At 35.5% G+C, this 20,323-nt stretch overlaps 2 protein-coding genes across 2 annotated transcripts in view; one reads left to right on the top strand and one right to left on the bottom strand.

The window, feature by feature from the left end:
- Nucleotides 1–8,348, bottom strand: part of LOC127170955 (E3 ubiquitin-protein ligase SH3RF3) — a 127,812-nt gene extending 119,464 nt beyond the window's left edge. Inside the window, exon 1 of the mRNA XM_051119328.1 lies at nucleotides 7,834–8,348. Within this exon, the coding sequence (XP_050975285.1) occupies nucleotides 7,834–8,187 (354 nt within the window). The 5' untranslated portion in view covers nucleotides 8,188–8,348. The remainder of the gene's footprint in view (nucleotides 1–7,833) is intronic.
- A 4,696-nt stretch (nucleotides 8,349–13,044) lies between these two features.
- edar (ectodysplasin A receptor) overlaps nucleotides 13,045–20,323 on the top strand; it is a 51,306-nt gene continuing 44,027 nt past the window's right edge. The window contains exon 1 of the mRNA XM_051118430.1: nucleotides 13,045–13,286. The gene's annotated coding sequence lies outside the window, so the exon portion shown is untranslated. The remainder of the gene's footprint in view (nucleotides 13,287–20,323) is intronic.

Here is a 20,323-nt window from a genome sequence, read left to right on the forward strand (position 1 = left end):
TTTGCTAAACTTAACAGCTGCCTTAACATTTTAAGTTGATTGAACTCAAATATCTAAGTCGTCACTTAGTATAATTTAACATTTCAAAGTGAATAAACTTTTTTGAGTTGACTGAACTTAAAATTTTAAGGCAGCTGGATAACACATTATTTTAAGTTGACTCAAGAAAATGTTTTTTAGAGTGTACTTTTTATGATTTCCAGCAATCAGTTTTCTCAGTTGTGCTTTACTAGTGCTAAATAAGTTAGTTTGACGACTCACAGCAATCTGAATAAGACAATTCAGACTCCAGATGTTCTAATGATCACTAGAACTCATACATATAATATAAACATGATGCAGTTCAGCAGATGTTAATTACTAATTTAACTGTGAGTACAGTAGATGTCCATGTATGTGAGTGACAACCAAATCCAGCCAGAAACTCTGCTATGTATAGAGATCCAGAAACCTGTGATGATTTCAGTACATGGCAGATAAAACGGAACAGCAGAACACACGAACGAACGCTTTCACTCGCATCATAACTCCAGAAAATAGAGGAACGTTCCTTCAAGGGCAGAAGAGGATTCATTCTTCACACATCGAGCGCTCAAGACTCAGATCCATTTATTACATGAGTTTCATTTCCCAGTGTTAAATCAGTCGAACGCTTCATTCACAGCTGAGACTTTGTTTTAGATCAAAATGAATAAAACACAAAGATTATGTGATTATTGGATGGCAGGAGCTACTAATAAAGCTGTTCATTCATCAACTAAAAACATCGGGGTGATTCTGTGTCAACTCAACCAGAGATCTCCAGCTCAAATTTTTGATTTTGCTAATATTTATTCTGAGGAAAAATAGACATGTATAGTGATGAAAGCCAAAATATTATATATCATGGATGAATATTTACTGAGTAATCCAGTATTTTGTAGAGGAGGGTCAAAATGGCAATTTTCACCTAAGATTCAGAGCCAAGTTTCAGGGGTGTAAAAATGACTTTATAAAGATGGCAGCATCATAATGTTATTTGTACACAGAGATTGGTAGCTCTATTAGTCAAATCTGTTGACTTTATCAATCTTTGTTTCATTATGTGCCAATGGTCGCAGTTCAAAAATGGGGAAACAGCACTTTTTAATGCATTTTCCCCCAAAGTTTGAATGCCTGTAACTCAAGAAGTATTAAAGATATCTTAATGCCATTTTAGATGTTGGCTCTCAACAAACTTTCCTTTTGTCATCTTTATTTTAAGGCCCTATGAGATTCGGTTTCAGAGATATTGGAATTTCAATATGGCTCAGAGAGTAAATCATTAAAATGTACACATTCTCAGTGTGGGTCAGTTTGAAAAACTATGATTCTTCTTTTCTTTTAAAGAGGAATGTGTGAAGAACAAATAATGTTAAAACTAAATATGTGTCTCATTTCTTTCTTTCAAAACAACTGCATTGAACAAACCAGTATTAGTGCCATAAATATTATTTTTTCAAAGTTTGCTTGCCTATAACTCAAGAAGTATTAAAGATATTGCAATATGATTTTAGATTCTAGGTCTTAATAAAAAATTTTTGCAGAATCTTCAATTTCAAGGCCCTACATCATTCAGTCCCAGAGATATGGGGATCTCAATGAGGCTCCGTTTTATCCATTTTCAGTGGTCGAAAACCAAATTTGGTCACTTTGTATACAGCTGATACGTAGTTTATTTAAAGAACAATGTCTGAAGAAGAAATAATGTTGAATTTGGAATTGTATTATTGTATCATGCCAAAAGGAAAGTTTGTTGAGACCCAACATCTAAAAGGTCATTAAGATATCTTTAATACTTTTTGAGTTACAGTCATGCAAACTTTGGGGGAAAACAAATGAAAAGTGCTGTTTCCCCATTTCTGAATGGTCACCATTGGCACATAATGCAACAAAGATTGATAAAGTCAACAGATTTTACTAATAGAGCTACCAATCTCTGTGTAAAAATAATATCATAATGCTGCCATCTTTATAAAGTCATTTTTACCCTTTTAATTTGGCTCCAAATCTCAGATGAAAATGGCTATTTCGATCCTCCTCTACAAAACAGTGGATTACTCAGTAAATATTCATTCATGGCATTTAATATTTTGGCTTTCATCACTACACATGTCTATCTTTTATTATAAAAAATATTAGCAAAATCAAAAATTTGAGCCGGGGACGTTTTTGAAATGTGTTTGCTTTGACACGGATTGACCCAGCACAGATTGATTCTTGGGATTTCAAGAACTAATATCGGTTCATTAAGATAAACATCAAGAAATCTGTCTTTTCAACGCAGACGTGCAGTCCAAGATATTTTTGCGAACAAAACCACAAATGCTCCATCATTTAGAGCTTAAAGCGGCTGCAGGCATCAGACTGATAAAACCGAGCAGAAATACAGAGAGATTCGTCCCGCTGTGAGCGGCAGAGCTAAAATAAAGACATCAGCACGTCGGATAATGGGATGAATGTTCCACCAATGACACACATCTGATCACTGCATCCACATCACATTCTCAACACTCCACAGACATCTATATACTGTCCACTTCACGCAAACATCTCACTCAATTAAATAAACTAAGTCACGACAGACTGAAAGTCTGTGTTCAGTTCAATAAATGACGACTGAAAGCTCTAAGATGCATCACAGCAAGAATTTCAATGGAAGTCTATGTGATTCAGCAACATGAGTCAGAACAATATGAAGGTTTTTACCAACAGCTTGAGATGCATTTTAAAATGAAACACTAATGCATGTTTACAACAACAGAATTTCACATCATTTCACATCATTACAGAATTTCACATCATGGGCTACAGTTAGGACTTTCATTTTACTTGAAAACTTTATGCACTGCAAAAAATGATTTTTAAAATTTGTAAATAAACCACAGATTATTGGAGTATGTTTTACAAGAAAATGTATCTTTCTACTGGGCAACGATTAATTGCGATTAATCACATTTAGTGTTTGTGTGCATAATATATATGTGTGTGTACAGCGTATATTATGTATATAGAAATAAACACACATGCATGTATTTATTTAAGAAAAATATGTTATGATGCTATAATATGTTTATATATTAAATATATTTATATATACAAATAGAAATATGTACATGTGAATACATGTAAATATTAGAGCCCGACCGATTTATCGGCAAGCCGATATTACTAAATTCGTGACTATCATGTCCAGTTTTGCTGCTGTTAAATAAGCCGAGAGTGAAGCGGAATTAGCTAGTAATTACGTTACGTTGTTGCAGTGTAGTTGACTGACTGTCCTTTTAACTTTTGACAATGAGACTGAAGTATTTCTTTAATAGCGTGACAGTTATAGCAATGAGACGTATCATCTCTCCTTGGCCTGTTATATTGAAAATGTATGTTTTACAATTTGCAGTATGACGTTATCCATTGCTAAATTATGGCTCGTCATAGACTAGCTAACCACGAAGCTAGCTAATGCCACTATCAGTGGAAGACCGCTAACGTTAACATTAATGAGCTTGGAAACCACAACGAACTTATTCTGCCTAAATAAAGTAATGATTACTGTATTTATAACTAGCATATCTCTAGTTACAGTCCCTGCATTGTAAAATGTAAGTTAGACTTGCGAGGAGTGAACATGTAGACATAGAGAAAAAGTATCAAACGTAGCTTGTGCATAAAAGTTAGCTTTTCTTTTACATGTGTGTGAAATCCAATGACGCCGAGTGTGCGTTGCAGACTGTCATTCAGCCGCAGCATTAACAAGTCACGTAATGGATTTAGATCGCTAAATAGTAGGTTTTAGAAGGCAGGCAGCAACTGATGATTGAAAATGGTTTGATGTAGCTTGGTGGAAAGAATTTAAAAAGTGCAGGTAAAGGGATAATCAAGCTGACATTGTAATTGTGACAATAAAAGAAACAAGTTCCTTTTTAAAATGCATTATCATATTATGTTAGTTAAAACTCATAAATAACTACAAATAACTAATGTTAGGGAAATCTGTTAATGTTTTGTTGCGCGTTTCCTAAATGTAAAAAAAAAAAATTAAAAATATCGGCCGATATATCGGAATATTGGATTTTAAAACCAATAAATATTTGTATCGGTATCGGCCTTCAAAATCCTTTATCGGTTCGGGCTCTAGTAAATATTTTCAAAATATATACTATATGTGTGTATTTAAATATATATAATAAATATGCACAGCACACACATATATATTATATAAACAAAAACTTTTATTTTGCCCAGCACTAATAAAATCAATATTAATGCACTACAAACATTAAGAGGACATTCTTAAAACTAAAACCAATTTCTGAAAACTTAATGACAAATGAAAGCTAAACAGAAATATTAAAAAACAAAACAAGTGCATAACATTACAAAAACATCTACATTTATTTCTAAAGTTTTTCTATTTTTGTGCTTTTGTTATTTTTTTAAATATTCCTATTTAGCTTTTATTTATTTTTTAAGTTCCAGTTTTAGTATTTTTAGTGCTTCTTTTATTTCTGCTAATTATTATTATTATTTTAAGATTTAGGTTTATTTCTAATTTAAAAAATCTAATTTTATTTCCAATGTTATTAATTTGAAATAATTTTACATTTTAAAATTCATAAATAAAACAAAAAAATAGACAATTAAAGAAAAAATATTAGAAAAAAAAATTTATTTTTAAAATTAGAAAAATTTGACCTTGGCAACAAAAATAAAGGAAGCACTAAAATGAATAGAACTGAAATAAAAATAAATTAAGGCTAAATAGAAACCGTTTTTTTTTTTTTTTTTTTTTAAAATACGAAAACTCAACCTTACATTTTAAAATGCAAAATTTCTGCTTTTTTTCAGTTTCAAGACATTAAAAAGCTTTTTCAAACCAGTAAATAAAAATTGTGTTTTACAATAAAATACTATTTCAATACTTCTACTTCAAAATGTTGTGTTACTTGCCATTTGTGAAATTTAGTGTGAAATGTTATTGTTTCTACACCAATTTATTTCTGTGTATGTAATCCAATAGAAAAGCACTTTTAATGCATTAATTATGCATTGTAATGTACCTCACAATGCACTGTATGATCTCATGTATAATTGTAACCACAGTTATAATACATGACAAACGACCAATTTCAGATATTATAATGCATTTTATGTTTGATTACAATGATTTATAAAAAGATGTAATGCATTGCATTTATAATGCATTACACAAAGGTTTCAAGTGTTACTGAAAATCTCTGCATTTAAGAGCAGTTCTAAGGCAGGTAATGAGCGTCAATGACCCTGTCAGAACAAAAGGACAATCTTCATCTCACGCCGCTGTCACTGACGCATTAATCACAGGCTGAACGAGACACCTCTGCTGTCAAACCAAGACAGACACACGCCTAAACGACCTGAACAGACCTTCAAACCCAGAAAAAAACAGACAGAGAAGCTCCAGCTGGGAGAACATTTGTACAATTACACTAAAAGAGCTTTTACTGCACAAAAAAACCCTCTAAACTAAGTAAAAGTAGATCTTGGAAATCTCAGACCTTAAAAATTAGCATATCAAATAGAATACAGCTCTACAAGGTTAATATTTCATGCAAATGTCCTGAGAAATTCTTAATCTTGCATGCAATAGTGGCATCTGTGATGACATTATTCCGAGCATGCCTCGTGAAAAGCTTTCATATCCTGTCAGAGCAGATATCAGACCTCAGTGTGTCTGTATCCACAGCTTTTATTCTCTTACTGAAACCAGTGCACAATCAATACGGGTTTATAATGGCCAGAGCGGCTCCTGATTTCCATGCAACAGAAAATATGCATCCACAAATACACTTTGGATACCTCATTATACGGATCGTGACACTTGTGGGCATTCATAATGATCTACACATCTCTTCTTGATAATTCAGCAATGCTCTCAGCTCAGTGTAACATATGTTTAAATTAATTCAGCAAATTTCCTCCTCAGCAGATCGCATCTGTGCCAAACGCACGCTGCTCTGTAAGTACGAACGTGAAGCGTCGGCTCCGCGTTATCAGACGAGCCACGGCGCGCAAGACCCAAGCCGAGCATCGGTCCTGCCTGATGCAGAGTCAGCGCTCTGTCCTGACCTGCGATCGCACGTTACTTCACACTTCAGTGACTCCTGCTGCTCCTGTGGGACCGAGGGGCGTCTGCGCGTTTGACCGCTTCAAACACAACAATAGAGCAGCACAACAATGGCAGAGCGGCTCTGAGCATCTCAAAGAAACATCTAGCCATCAATCCATGCCATGGAAAAACATCCTGCTGCTATAGCAACAGCCAAACGCAGTTGTTAGATAATATCATCATTGCTGTTACATGCAATGTGTGGAGCACAAAACCAGTCTTAAGCAGCACAGATATATTTGTAGCAATAGGCAACAATACATTGTATGGGTCAAAATCATTCAGATATTAAGTAAAGATCATGTTCCATGAAGATATTTTGGACATTTCCTACCGTAAATATATCAAAAGTTAATTTTTGATTAGTAATATGCATTGCTAAGAACTTCATTCGGACAACTTTCAAGGCGACTTTCTCAATATTTTGATTTTTTGCACCCTCAGATTCCAGATTTTCAAACATTGTCTTATTCTAACAAACTATACATCAATGCAAGCGTATTTATTCAGCTTTCTGATGATGTATACATCTCAATTTCAAAAAATTTACACTTGTGACTGGTTTTGTGGTCCAGGATCACATGCCAGTGAAACGTTTCCACGTTATAGATTATTATATCATACATTATAGAGCAAAGGCTTTTGATTCAGTCTGCATATGAAACTAAATGTATTTTTGCAGTTTTGGGTTTGTTTGTCAGATTTGCGTAAATGTGTCATTTGTGTAAATGGGGCATCACTGTCTCACCAATAGATGTGAATGGGTGCCGTCAGAATGACAGTCCAAACAGCTGATAAAAACATCACAATAATCCACACCACTCCAGGCAAAAGCTGAAACAAATCCATCATTAAGACGTTTTTAACTAAAATACATTGAGTCCATAATCCATAATAACACTTCCTGCAGTGAAAAAGTGGTCTGGTCTGAATCAGAAGAGAAATCTGCACAGAGAAATCTCTGAACAAATATGTGGCTGGATTCTGATGTAAGGTGATTTTCACTGGAGGAAGCGTTAATATGGATTATGGACTATATGTATTTTAGTTAAAAATGTCTTAATGGTAGGTTTGTTTTATCTTTTGTCTTCTCAAGATGTCTGGAGTGGTGTGGATCACTCTGCTGTTTTTATCAGCTGTTTGGACTCTCATTCTGACGGCACCCATTCACATCCATTGGTGAGACAGAGATGCAATGACACATGTACACAAATCTGACAAACAAACTCCTGCAAAAAAAACCTTTAGCTTCATCTGCAGACTGAATCAAAAGCCTTTACTCTTGTACTGCATGTCCTCAGACCAAAATCACTTGAAGATGCACGTAAAGAAAACAACAGCAATAAGCTATATATCTCCATCGTGCTCATGTTTACACTGCTCATCGCTTCGTGCAATGCCTGAGCATCTCTGTCTGATCTCAGATGTGAGAAATAAACTGCAGTGACGTCACCAAACTCAAGCCAAACACTGACAGCACCAGCGCAGCTCCAAACCTGAAGACTTTCTCTCACAAACTGTGCGTTTCTTAAAGGGGTAAACCAAGTTCAAGACGCTGTATGCGTTATTCTCAATGCACATACAAGCCACTCAGTCCGTCCAAGAGCTGAAGCTTCTGGAAGCGACGGCAGAGATGTTCGAGCAAGAGGCAGAAGAAGCGCACCAACCTTGACCGGGGAGCTCCGTGTGGCGACGGGCAGATCCCGCACCGCTGTCCCCGGGGGCGAAGCCGACACGCCGGTCGCGCATCCCGCCAGCGACGGTCTCCCTCCTCCGTTCCTCGGTCGCTGTTTAATCCCGTCCAGCAGTCGCACCAGCAGGATGTTGGCGGGCAGATCGTCGACCGCGCAGTCCACCAGGATGCGGCACTCCGGGCAGCGCAGCTCGTGTCTGGAGCTCACGATGTTCTCCAGGCAGCGGCGGCAGAAGGTGTGCTGACAGGGCAGCACTTTGGCGCTCGTGTCCAGCCGCTCCAGACACACAGAGCACTCCAGCAGATCCAGCAGCGACGACTCGTCCATGTTTTCCTCTGGTACGCAACGCTGTCGTCGACGCGCAGGCGACGCGAGTCAACTTGGCCCGCATGTGGTCATACTAACGGGCGGAGAACGGATCGAGACATACCGACGGAGCGCTGCGAAGCGCGTCTGCTGCTGCTGCCGCTGCTGCTCCTCCGTCTCTCTCTCGCGCTCTCTCTCTCTCTCTCTCTCTCACACTCACACACACACACACACACACACACACAGCTGTGGGGAACAGTGAGGTCACGCACGCGACAGCAAAATCACCGCGCACGCCATCAAGCGCGAGTTTCTAGTAACGCGCGTTAAAAGCGCAGTTTGTTACAATAGTATCATATTGATTCGATCAAATCTTGATTCTTTGTTGCAGACGCCAATGATTCCTCATTCATGCTGTTACTTTACTAAGCGATCAGACGCAACATTTTCACCTGCTGTTCTAGAAAACAGAAACATACTATATAAAAAATAGAGCTACAAAACGATTAATCGCGATTAATCGCATTCAAAATAAGTTTGTTTACATACTATGTGTGTGTACTGCGTATATTTATTATGCATATATATACACACACACACACACACACACATATATATATATATATATACATATTAAAAAATAGTTGTATATATATTTATACTTGTATATATTTCATATTATATATAAAGTACAATATTTTATATATAAATATAACATATTCCTTAATATATACATGTGTATTTATATACACGTAATAAATATATACAGTACACACACATATAGTATGTAAACAAACTTTTATTTTATTACAATTTTTTTATTTTATTATGTTTACATACTTTATGTGTGTGTGTACTGTGTATATTTATTGTGTAATAAATAAAAACACACATATACTATATATATATATATATATATATATATATATATATAATATTTGTATGTATGTACAGAAATACTTGTAATGTTTTTAAAGAAGTCTCTTCTGCTCATCAAGGCTGCATTTATTTGATCAAAAATACAGAAAAAAAACAGTAATATTGCAAAATGTTATTACAATATAAAATAATGGTTTTTATTTTAATATACTGTAAAATATAATTTATGCTTGTGATGCAAAGCTGAATTTCCATCAGCTGTTACTCCAGTCTTAAGTGTCACATGATCCTTTAGAAATCATTCTAATATGCTGATTTATTATTAGAATTATCAATGTTGTACATGTTTTTTTGGAACCTGTGATTCTTTTTTTCAGGATTCTTTGATGATTAACAAGTTAAAAAGAACAGTGTTTATTCGAAATATAAATCTGTTCCAACAATGTAAATCTGTGCTATCACTTTTTCTTAATTTAACACATCCTTGGTGAATAAAAGTATTAGTTTCTTTCAAAAAAGAAAGAATAAAAATGTACTGACACCAAACTTTTAAACAGTAGTGTATATTGTTAGAAAACATTTCTGTTTTAAATAAATGCTGTTCTTTTTATTAATAATTCATCAAAGAATCCTAAAAAAAGAATCACAGGTTCCAAAAACATATTTGTCAGCACAACTGTTTCCAACATCGATAATTCTAATAATAAATCAGCATATTAGAATGATTTCTGAAGGATCATGTGACACTTAAGACTGGAGTAACAGCTGATGAAAATTCAGCTTTGCATCACAGGAATAAATTAGATTTTAAAAGTATATTAAAATAAAAATCATTATTTTATATTGAAATAACATTTTGCAGTATTATTTTTTTTTCTGTTTTTGATCAAATAAATGCAGCCTTGATGAGCAGAAGAGACTTCTTTAAAAACATTACAAGTCTTACTGATCCCAAACTTTTGAGCTGTATTGTTTAGACTTGCATATAATTTATATTATATATAAATTTAAATATTTAAATACATAAATCAAAGATTTTTGAGTTTAATTTAATCCAGTAAGTTTAATATTATTTAAAATTAAATTACTTCCACAGCCAATTCAAGTATACTTAAAAATTAAAGGAGCAACTAAACTGAAGATTTTAAGCTGAAATAAGTGGAAAGTGTTTTTTTTTTTTAGAAATTAAATTATTGTTTTAAATACATATTTAATGGAGTTTGTAAATATAAAATATTTTATAAATAAAAACGAAAATGTTTTAAAGCTGAATACAGCATAACATTTTTAATAAATTCTGCCTCTACAACTATTTTTATTTGCATCTGAAGAGCGTACTATAATTGATGTTGATCTGCAGTCGATCGCCGTTTTGATTCTTTCGCGTTACTGAAGCGCCATCTGCTGGTTATAGTTTGTAACTCATGCATTTGTGCAATAGTAAATGAGGTTTAATGGCAGGTTTAATCTGTTTATTATGCTAAAGGAATTGGTGTTTCCTATAGTTTAGGTAATTACATATCATCAGATCGTCGTGTAAGAATAAGCTTTACTATTTCAGAAAAAACAATCATGTCTTTTATATGATTTTAAACAGCCAACTAGCGACATCTGTTGAACTTTTATAGAAATGACACACAAAGTCTTGTATAAACATACATGGCACAAGTGCAAGAAAAACATTGTTTTGTATCTCCTTCAGTATCTCATGACGTGTTAAAATTCATAAGTGCTAGTTATCATCTCAGGAAGCCGCTTGAGAATGTTCTCTTTGTGTGTGAACGGAGCTGAACGCAAACAGATCACACCCGTCCAGTCTGAGCTGCGGCTCAACGTGTCCCGTCCTGCCCGGTTCACACACAACTCTACAGCACTGCCAGCCAATCACACAGGAGATCTGTGAAGAGGAGGAGATGTCACTTCCTGACATGAAGCTCTTCTCTCTTATTCTGACCACCCAAGAAGAGCTGTGAGCTACTGCTGAAGGCCTGAGCATCAAAGCGGCGCTCACCTTCATCTCTGTCATGGAGACACAGACTCAATCCACACCCTCCATCTGAGCCTCAGCAAACATCTGCTGTCATCCGCAATCAGTCAGCGCTCTTGTTTACGGGACGCCTGTCATGATTAAATGCGGCTGTTTAAGCACAAAAACACTGGAGCAAAACGGCTGTTTTTATGCTTTTTGCTCCTATACAGAGGGAAGTTTTGCAGCAGTGGGTCTGTTTAAAACGGAAGCCTGATTACGACCTTTTATCTCAAAATGTACACTTTTTTAGTGCTATGCAACGATTAATCGCAATTAATCGCATCCAAAATGAAAGTTTTTGTTTGCATAATATATGTCTTTGTACTGTGTGTATTTATTATGTAAATATAAATGCCCACACATGCATGAATATATTTAAGAAAAATAGTATCTTTATATATTGAATATATTTATATATAATGTTAATTATACCAATAAAAATATATACATGTAAATATTTTCAAAATATATATTGTATGTGTCTTTATATATACATAATAAATATACACAGTACAAGCATATGTTATGTTAACAAAAACTTATCTTGTGTGTGATTAATCGCAAGTGATCGGATAATCGTAATTAAACATTGCAAAACACTACTTTTTAGTTTATATCAGTAAAAATATACATGTAAATATTTTCAAAATATATACTGTATGTGTGTCTTTATATATACATAATAAATACACACAGTACACACACATTAATTATGTAAACAAAAACTTTTATTTTGGATGTGATTAATCATGAAAAATCGGATAATCGCAATTAATCATTGCACAGCACTACTTTTTTCAATTTTGAGTAAAATTGTAAGATATAAAAGAATTGTGAGATATAAACTAACAATTCTGAGATTAAAAAATAAAACTCAGGATTGTGAGATTTTTCTATTTTTTCTCCTCTGAATTCCAAGATTACATCTTGCAATTCTTTTTTCTTTAGTTTTATTTTGTTTCTGCCATAGCATAAAATAGACATAATTGCAACTTTTTTATCTTACAATTACAAGTTTTCCTCTCGGAAATGTGAGTCTTTGTACTATCTTGCAGTTGCAGGTGAGTTTATGAATTTTCTTATCAGAACTGTGAGGTTATATCATGCAATTACGAGTTATATTTTGTAATTCTATTGCATTTCTGACTTTTTTTGGCAAGGCTGTAAAATCTGAATCGGGAGATAAAAAGTTTCAATTATTTATCCAAGCTACCGGCTCTGCTTTAATAGCAAAAACAAGCCATAAACTCCATATAAAGTAATTTAAGCATCGTTTTAGACTCAGAAAAATGTTTCTCAGTCGATCACGCCGCGTCCTGCAGCCTGCAGAAGTAGGTTAGCTGATGCTGCCATTTCCATGGCAACCGTTTTCGCGCCCCTGCTGTGAAGTTGTTACTAAGTGACAGTCGCCAAAACATTACTGTTTCAAATGTATCACGTTCTTCCTTTGCACTACAAAATGCTACATGAATGTGCAAATACAGGCATCTGTGAAACCTGATACAGAATGACTGTGCGCGCGCCTACATTTGCTTCTAAATGAATCCTTGTGGTGGATATCGGTTTCTGTGTACTTCACACAGAGCGTTTTATTTATTCTTCATTGTGTTTAATTGCAGGCGGAAAAGCCGATTTCAAAGTGCACATAAAAGAAGAGAAAAATGCACTAAAAAAGCAAGTGTTCCTCGGGGGAAGTACATCTGTCACACCTGTTTCACTTCTGCATCCTCTCCTGTCAATAGATAAACAAGTCAATAAATTATCCTGGGTCCGTAAACACTTGGTAGAACATCATACACGTCTTGCACATCAATAAATAATTACACAGTTCTAATCAGAAACGAGTCGGTTTGATCTCGCTTTGATGATGTCGATTGATCTTCTCTGTTGTGCAGTTGCGTGTTCGTGCCGCTGGCGGGCAGCAGCGAGTCTGTAGCGGAGTTTCAATACCTGTCTCAGGTTCATTCTGGGCGGAGAGCATCTTTAAGTCCCATTCGAGGTGGAGCCAGACGCCGAAACGAGCCTGAAGCGCTTTAAGAGGCGACGGGCGTTCGCGGGCGCGTTAATGATCCGATTGACTGCGATGATCTGATCTCAGTCCACATTTGTGCTCAGAACCTGACGAGAGAGAGAGTCTCGGAGCGGATCGTGCTGAAGAATCTCCCGGGTTTGTGTCGAGCTGAAGCGCAGAAGCGTCTCCGTCTTCCCGCAGGTAAAGGCGCCTCAGGAATGCGCTGCGGCTTTTTCACCGACGGGGAAATTCCTGCTTCATTGAGATGCACACGCACCGTTAGCGCTCGTATAGACGTCCAACCCTGCGTTTATCTCGTCTAGTTGGTTAGTTAGACTTGTTTAAGCAGTTTGCTGCTTATTATGCATGCGCTTTTGCGCTTGGCGCAACAGACGTCGGTGTTTGAGCAGTGGTTAGAAATGATTCTAAAGGATGTTGCGCTTGGATATGTGTGTGTTATCCTAACCTAGTGAACGACTAGCTCTGGGAATGCTTTGGCTGTCCCATGCGGAGATGAGATGTGAGGGGAAAGTCCTGCATGGAGATGGGACATGCGCTTGCATGCACGCGCTTCTGATGTCTCCGTGACTTTGAACTGCGGCTGAAGGAGGAAATAAATGCGATCCGAGAAAAACATTAGGTACTGGAGAAAAGATGCAACGATGAGGGCGCTGCTGGAATCATAAATAATAAAACGAAGTACGGCCAAATGAATTGCATTCCCAAAAGCAACTGCGTGTAGCGCAACTTGCGACAATCGCTGGCTAAGCATGCTTTTGGAAAACGCACCTCTGATTGTTTACTGATCTACAGTTGTTATTGTATTCTTTGTAGTTGCATTATCTGTCTTGGTTTTGTTGATTAAACTGTACAATGTACAATTTATATTCGTACCTAATTTGGAAAGGCTCACACGCGCTTGTAATAGAACTAATGACTCGCGTTTTGAATCGCTTCTAAAACATTTGTTGTATAAATCTTTGCAGATCGAGTCTAGACATAAGGGAAAAATACACAATGTTTGTCTTGTCGCTGTTCAAACAGCAATTTGGGATATTAATCGCAGTGTTTGACGAGCAAAAAGACGACCTTTCCTTTGAACCAACTTTGTAATGAATCGTTTGAAATGACTCGCTCATTTGACTCATTCGAACTGAATCCGTAAGCATAAAAGCGATAGAAGTATGGGCGCTTTTGGCTTTGTGGATATAGATTCTTAAAATGCATGTCCTTAATAGTTTATTTACTTTGATGTTTATGCCTTTAACATTGTTCAGATGTGCATCAAGAGAATTCATCAGGCCATTTTTATTATTATATTTATTCTCATCATGATGTCATTTCTCTCTCAAATGATGTGTTTAATAGCATTCTGGTGGGAATGACATTAATAATTTTGTACTAAAATAACTACATCTTGTTGAGGCTCTCCATAGTTGGCATTTTATCTTAAATACAGAAAATTAAATAATATTTGACCACATAATTTACAACTTATATTTTATAATGCATTTTCAGTGAAGATTGAAATTGGTAAAGCATTAAAAAGTCATGTTAAAAAGTATAAAATTAAATGATGATGGAGTGGCAAAAAGTAATGTGACCTTAAATGTTGAAATCAGTTCATTTGAATTAAAATCAACCCTAAAAGTGTCTTAAGTTGAAGAAACACCTCTGTATTCTGAGAATATAGCAGTAGGTCAAAGGTCAGGTCCCAGCAGAATCAGTCGTATTAATGTGAATTGATATGCAGTATCTGTAACGGTCATGTGCGTAATATGTTTTGATACTTCTGAAGCGCGGCTGCTGTTGAATGGCTGTAAATAATGAAAGATGTTTAAAGCGCTGTAGTTACATCATCTGCCAACAGGGGTTAAACTGTTTTAGTTCATGACTGCTGTTACTCCTCCTCTTTCCTTTCTTGTGCTTGAATTGTAGATTTTACAGTGTCTATCTGGATGTTAAAAACTTAAATGTTTCACGTTTTGGAGGCAGCTGTTGCCAAATCAGTGCTTCACTATGGTTGATGTATAAGGTGATAATTTTGATATTTTAGTAGCAGTGTTTCACATATACATGTCTCAAGTTTGATTTCTAAAATCATTGATGTGAGATTCAGAGTTTGACTCCTCAGTTGTACAGATATTGTCCACATGATGGTCATGTTTTTCATGGAGAGGATATTCTTTTTCCTGAAAATGCTGGTTAATGTTATCTCATGGTATAACATTTTTTTTTTTTTTTTGATAATTTTTGTATTTATTATAATTTTTTCCCCTCCTTGTTGCACTTGTAGCGTTCAAAAAAGACCAGCCAAATTGAATATTAATTTCTCATAATCTTGGATTAAATCTTTTTATTGACTTGTTTTCTTTAGGTTTGCACCAGTGTTGTTTTAGTATAAAAGAAATATTATTGGAGTTTTAATGTTTTTAATTATTTAAAATTATTTTAATTATTATATATTTTTTTTATATTTTATGTTTTCATTTTAATTTTATTTAAAGTTGTAGTGATTTTGTTCTTTTTTTGTTCTTTTTTTTAATTAAATTTTATTTCCGTTTTAGTTTTAGTACAGTACATCAAGCTGAAGTTATGTTTTTTTTTTTTTTTTTTGTTTTTTTTTAATGTTAATTAAGAATGCATATTTTATGTGAAGTAACACTTTTTATGGTTTTAGTTTCATTTTAGTTTTAGTTAACTATTATAACCCTGATTAGCACAGGTTTTGTGTTTGTTTCTTTGGAACTTACTGATCAGTTTTTGATCATTTCCAAAATAATGTGTTTTTCTTTATTAAAAAACTGAGTTGCATGAGCTCAGATGAGATTTACCATCAATCAGATTTAAAAAGAAATGCAAAACCTGTGCTAATGGAAAGAAAACAAGCAGATAAAAAAGTGTGAATCCAAGATTTGGTTATAATATAATGAGAGATTTGCAAGCAATTTTTAAAAGGCCAGTCATTTCTGACTGGAAACACCAAGTTAGGTGAAGAAAATCCTTCAAGCAGCTCAAGGGTTAATGCTACGAGAGATTTAACCTGGTCAGACAGAAGCATTGAGTCTCATTGTGAACACACACATACATACACACATACACGTATATACTGGCACTCAATGCCTGAAGGAGGACATACAGTAGGTTTGGCCATAAGTAAACTCTGAGCAGCCAGAAGCATCAGCACAGAGAAAGGAGTGATTGATGAGACTCTGTCACGTCGTCTGAAGGATGAGAGGAATCAAAGGCTGCGGTCACATGAAAAGACAGCAGAGCTTTGCCCTCCTTCAGCTGCTGCCGAGCGGCTTTTCTCCGGCTTTGCTTTGCTTTCATTGAAAAGCTGTAATTAAAATCATCAAAAGGTGAGGAGTGTTTTTGTTTCCCAGTGAAGTCAGGATGCAGACAGCACCACCCTGCAGACACCACAGCCCAAAAACACCGGCCTTTGTGCTCATGCGTCAGTCGAGCAGAACCAACTTTTCAACGCCATCATGTTTACGGGTTCGCTCTCAAATGAAAGATAATTGTTTTTCAGACAGAGGAACATCGTTTCAACCCAACGTTTGTTGGGGTTTTCGTGCTGTTTTGTTTTAGCATTATTTTATCATTTACCATTTTTATCTACCATTTATGTTTTCACATGGAATTTAAAAAGGTTCTAACAATTTGGGTTAGTTTAGGGTTACAGTTAGAGTCATATATAAACATGGTTATTTTAATGATCACTGAAAGGTTCTTCGGGGATCTTTAAATGGTATGAAAACCTCCTTGATTGTTTTGAGGATGCTTAACTCAGGTAAACAGGTGATGATCTGGTCTACAGTAGTCACTCTTGTCGTTTTGTTTGGATTGGTCTCCTATAGCATAAGTCAGAGTGCTTGACGTTTGAAATGAGAAGATTACAGTTCGTCGCAGCTTTCATGTCTTTCCTTTGGTGACTGTTTGGGAGGAAACCTGAGGAGCTGCACATCCTCCCTCTGCATGTAAGATCACATACTCCCTCTGTACCCCCAGGTTCCATACGGCTCCTTAGTAGCGCTCGACTTTGAAATCAACTTTTCACCCCGGACGTCAATGACTGCGAGGCAGAGATCTTGAAAGAGGAACGCTGGCAAACTTCAACAGCGACTTAACAGCTTCTCCTTTAGCGCAATCCTTCTCCGATATCAGAACGCAGAGATCGTTGATTTGACAAAAGCCTTGATTGTCTGAAGCTTCCGTAGGTTTGATAGTAGCTCGGGCGTTCTGGGTGGTTTCTAGGGTGTTGCTAGACATTTACACAATGAAACAGATGGCAGGTTTATGCAGGTTAAAGGTGTGTTTGTGTTTGAACAGTTGGAGTTCACGATCATTCTGAGATGTCAGCGAGAGTTTGTTCAGATAATTGATTGATCTACAAGTCTGATCAGAAAATACAAAGCGGAACAGCCGAAGGAACTGTGATCGTTTGCTCTGGATAATTTGGTCTGATGTTATTCAGCAGCTCAACTGACACAACATGTTTTTGCATTACACTTTAATGCTTTCCATTGATTTTCATTGTACACACAGCTAGACCAGGGGTTTGTGAGTTGACGAAAAGCTAATAATGAATTATATTGAATGCAAAATTGAAATAAATAAATAGGACTGGACAACAATGGCAATATTTTTTAGTGCGATTATCAAATCAAAACCTGTGATTTAATTAAATAACTGTATAGCCTGATGCAAAAAGCTAAAGGAAAAGTTAAAAGAAGATCAAATAAAAAAAATGCATTAAATGCAAAACACTGTGTAAACCAGGTCTCAGAATAAAGTGCTTGCAACACAGGCTCATGGGTTTGATTCCCATTGTGCTGTAAGTTGCACTGTAAACATCTGGCAGATGTGCAAATGTACAATAAGAGTGTGTTTGCTCTATCAAAGCAACATAATAAACAGCCTCTAACAGCAAACACAATTTCCAAATGTCTTTACTGTGAAGTTGGCAAATAAGTAGAAAGCAGAATCTAGTGCAATATGCACAGCTTGTCTTCAAAGTTAAGGTGGACTTTACTAGGAACACAAGCTCATCACTACTGAGCTAAACACACTGATGGCAGGAAGACTAGAATCTTTGATCATTTAATTCACATTGGAAATGACCTGGGAAGGAGCCCAAGTGAAGCCCGGCTCTCATTTCCTCGCTGATTAGTGCCGTTTGAACAGCAATTTCCTAATCTGACAACAAATATCAGCGCAGACGAGTTACAGGCCATTTGTGTTCGGTGTCTCAGAGCCGGATGTGTGTGTTGAGTTGATTTGTGTTCATCTGAAGATGTTGGTACAGAGGTGGATCGGGAGAACGACAACAAGGTCTCGCTCGCAGCTAAAGCACAACCGAGATTATTCCTCCCGCTTCCGTTTTGATATAAACAACAGGAACGATAAGCCCGTGTGCTTTGCTTCTGAGAGACGGGGGGTTTCCCGCGCAAACTCCCATGAGACTCGCTGTTGACATTAAAGCTCTTTGTGTGTCTGTTCGGTTTATGATCGGCCCACACAGACCTCGCAGAAACCAATCTGTCATTCATGTTCACTTATTAAACATACAGTTGCTCTGAGTGCAGTACTGCCACTTCAGTTTAACACAGTTAACCGACTCTTTTTGACTGAGCTACTTGACTGAAACATGTTCTTTTATGGCAGCATACTAGAGGTAAAACTGTTTTTTCATGCACTGGTCAATTTTTGGACCAGTGGCTTATCACTAGTGGAAAGAAAGGTTTTAATTTTATTTTATTTCATTTAACTGTTTATTTTATTACACTTTATCTATTTGCGTCTGTAGATTTCAATTCCAACTTTAAAAGTTTGTTTCTCCACTTCAGCAGCACTTACATACACCAACTTTTACAGTTTTATTCCCATCTATATTCTGAAGGGTTTTATAGAAGGGTTTGTTCATTTATCATTCACCTATTTTATTATTGCACTTTATCTATTTGAGTCCGTAGATTTAATTTACGGTATCTTTAAAGACCGTTTCCTCAAAATAAGTTTGTTTCTTTACTTCAGCAACACTTACATACACCAAATTTTACAATTTTATTTCTAACTCTATTCTGAAGGGTTTTTTTAGAAGGGTCTGTTCATATATCATTAACCTGTTTTATTATTGCACTTTATCTATTTGCATCCATAGATGTAATTTACAGTTTTATTCCTATATATATACTGAAGGGTTTTATTTCTTAAAATGAGTTTGTTCTTCTTTACTTAAAATGAGTTTGTTTCTTTACTTCAGCATCACTTACATACACCACATTTTACAAGTTTTTATAGAAGGGTTTGTTCATTTATCATTCACCTGTTTTATTATTGCATTTTATCTATTTGCACCTGTACATTTAATTTCCGGTATCTTTAAAGACCATTTCCTCAAAATGAATTTGTTTATTCACTTCAGTAGCACTTACATACACCAGATTTTACAGTTTTATTCCTATTTATATTCTAAATGTTTTGATAGAAGGGTTTGTTCATATATCATTCACCTGTTTTATTATTGCACTTAATCCATTTTTTATCTGTAGATTTAATTTACGGTATCTTTAAAGACCGTTTCCTTAAAATTAGTTTGTTTCTTCACTTCAGCATCACTTACATACACCAAATTTTACATTTTTATTCCTATTTATATTCTAAATGTTTTGATAGAAGGGTTTGTTCGTATGTCATTCACCTGTTTTATTACTGCACTTTATCTATTTGCATCTGAAGATTTAATTTACGGTATCTTTAAAGACCGTTTCCTCAAAATGAGTTTGTTTCTTTACTTAAGCATCACTTACATAGACCACATTTTACAGTTGTATTCATTCCTGTTTTATTACTCTACATTCTGAAGGTTTTTACCGTTTCCTCAAAAGAGGTTTGTTACATAGACCACATTTTACAATTGTATTCCTATCTACATTCTGAAGGTTTTTAAAGAGAGGTTTGTTCGCGTGGTAAAAATTTAGCCAGTAATGCCCCATTTGCATATTTCACAGAAAACAAGTAATACAAAACTTTTTGGCAATTTTTAATTGACCAGTCAACTGAGGAAGTATGATGATATCTATTAATTACATTTGTATACTATTGACCTGGGGTGTCTTGTCATAAAAACAAGCCAAAGAGTAACCGAAGTCAGTTTAACTAGAAATCATGTTTCAAAGAGAAACCTGATACAGTAGCATTAAATCAAAGTAAACTGTTTAAATGAAATCATT

The sequence above is a fragment of the Labeo rohita genome, chromosome 9, assembly GCF_022985175.1.
Source record: "Labeo rohita strain BAU-BD-2019 chromosome 9, IGBB_LRoh.1.0, whole genome shotgun sequence".
NCBI classification, from domain to species: Eukaryota; Metazoa; Chordata; class Actinopteri; order Cypriniformes; family Cyprinidae; genus Labeo; species Labeo rohita.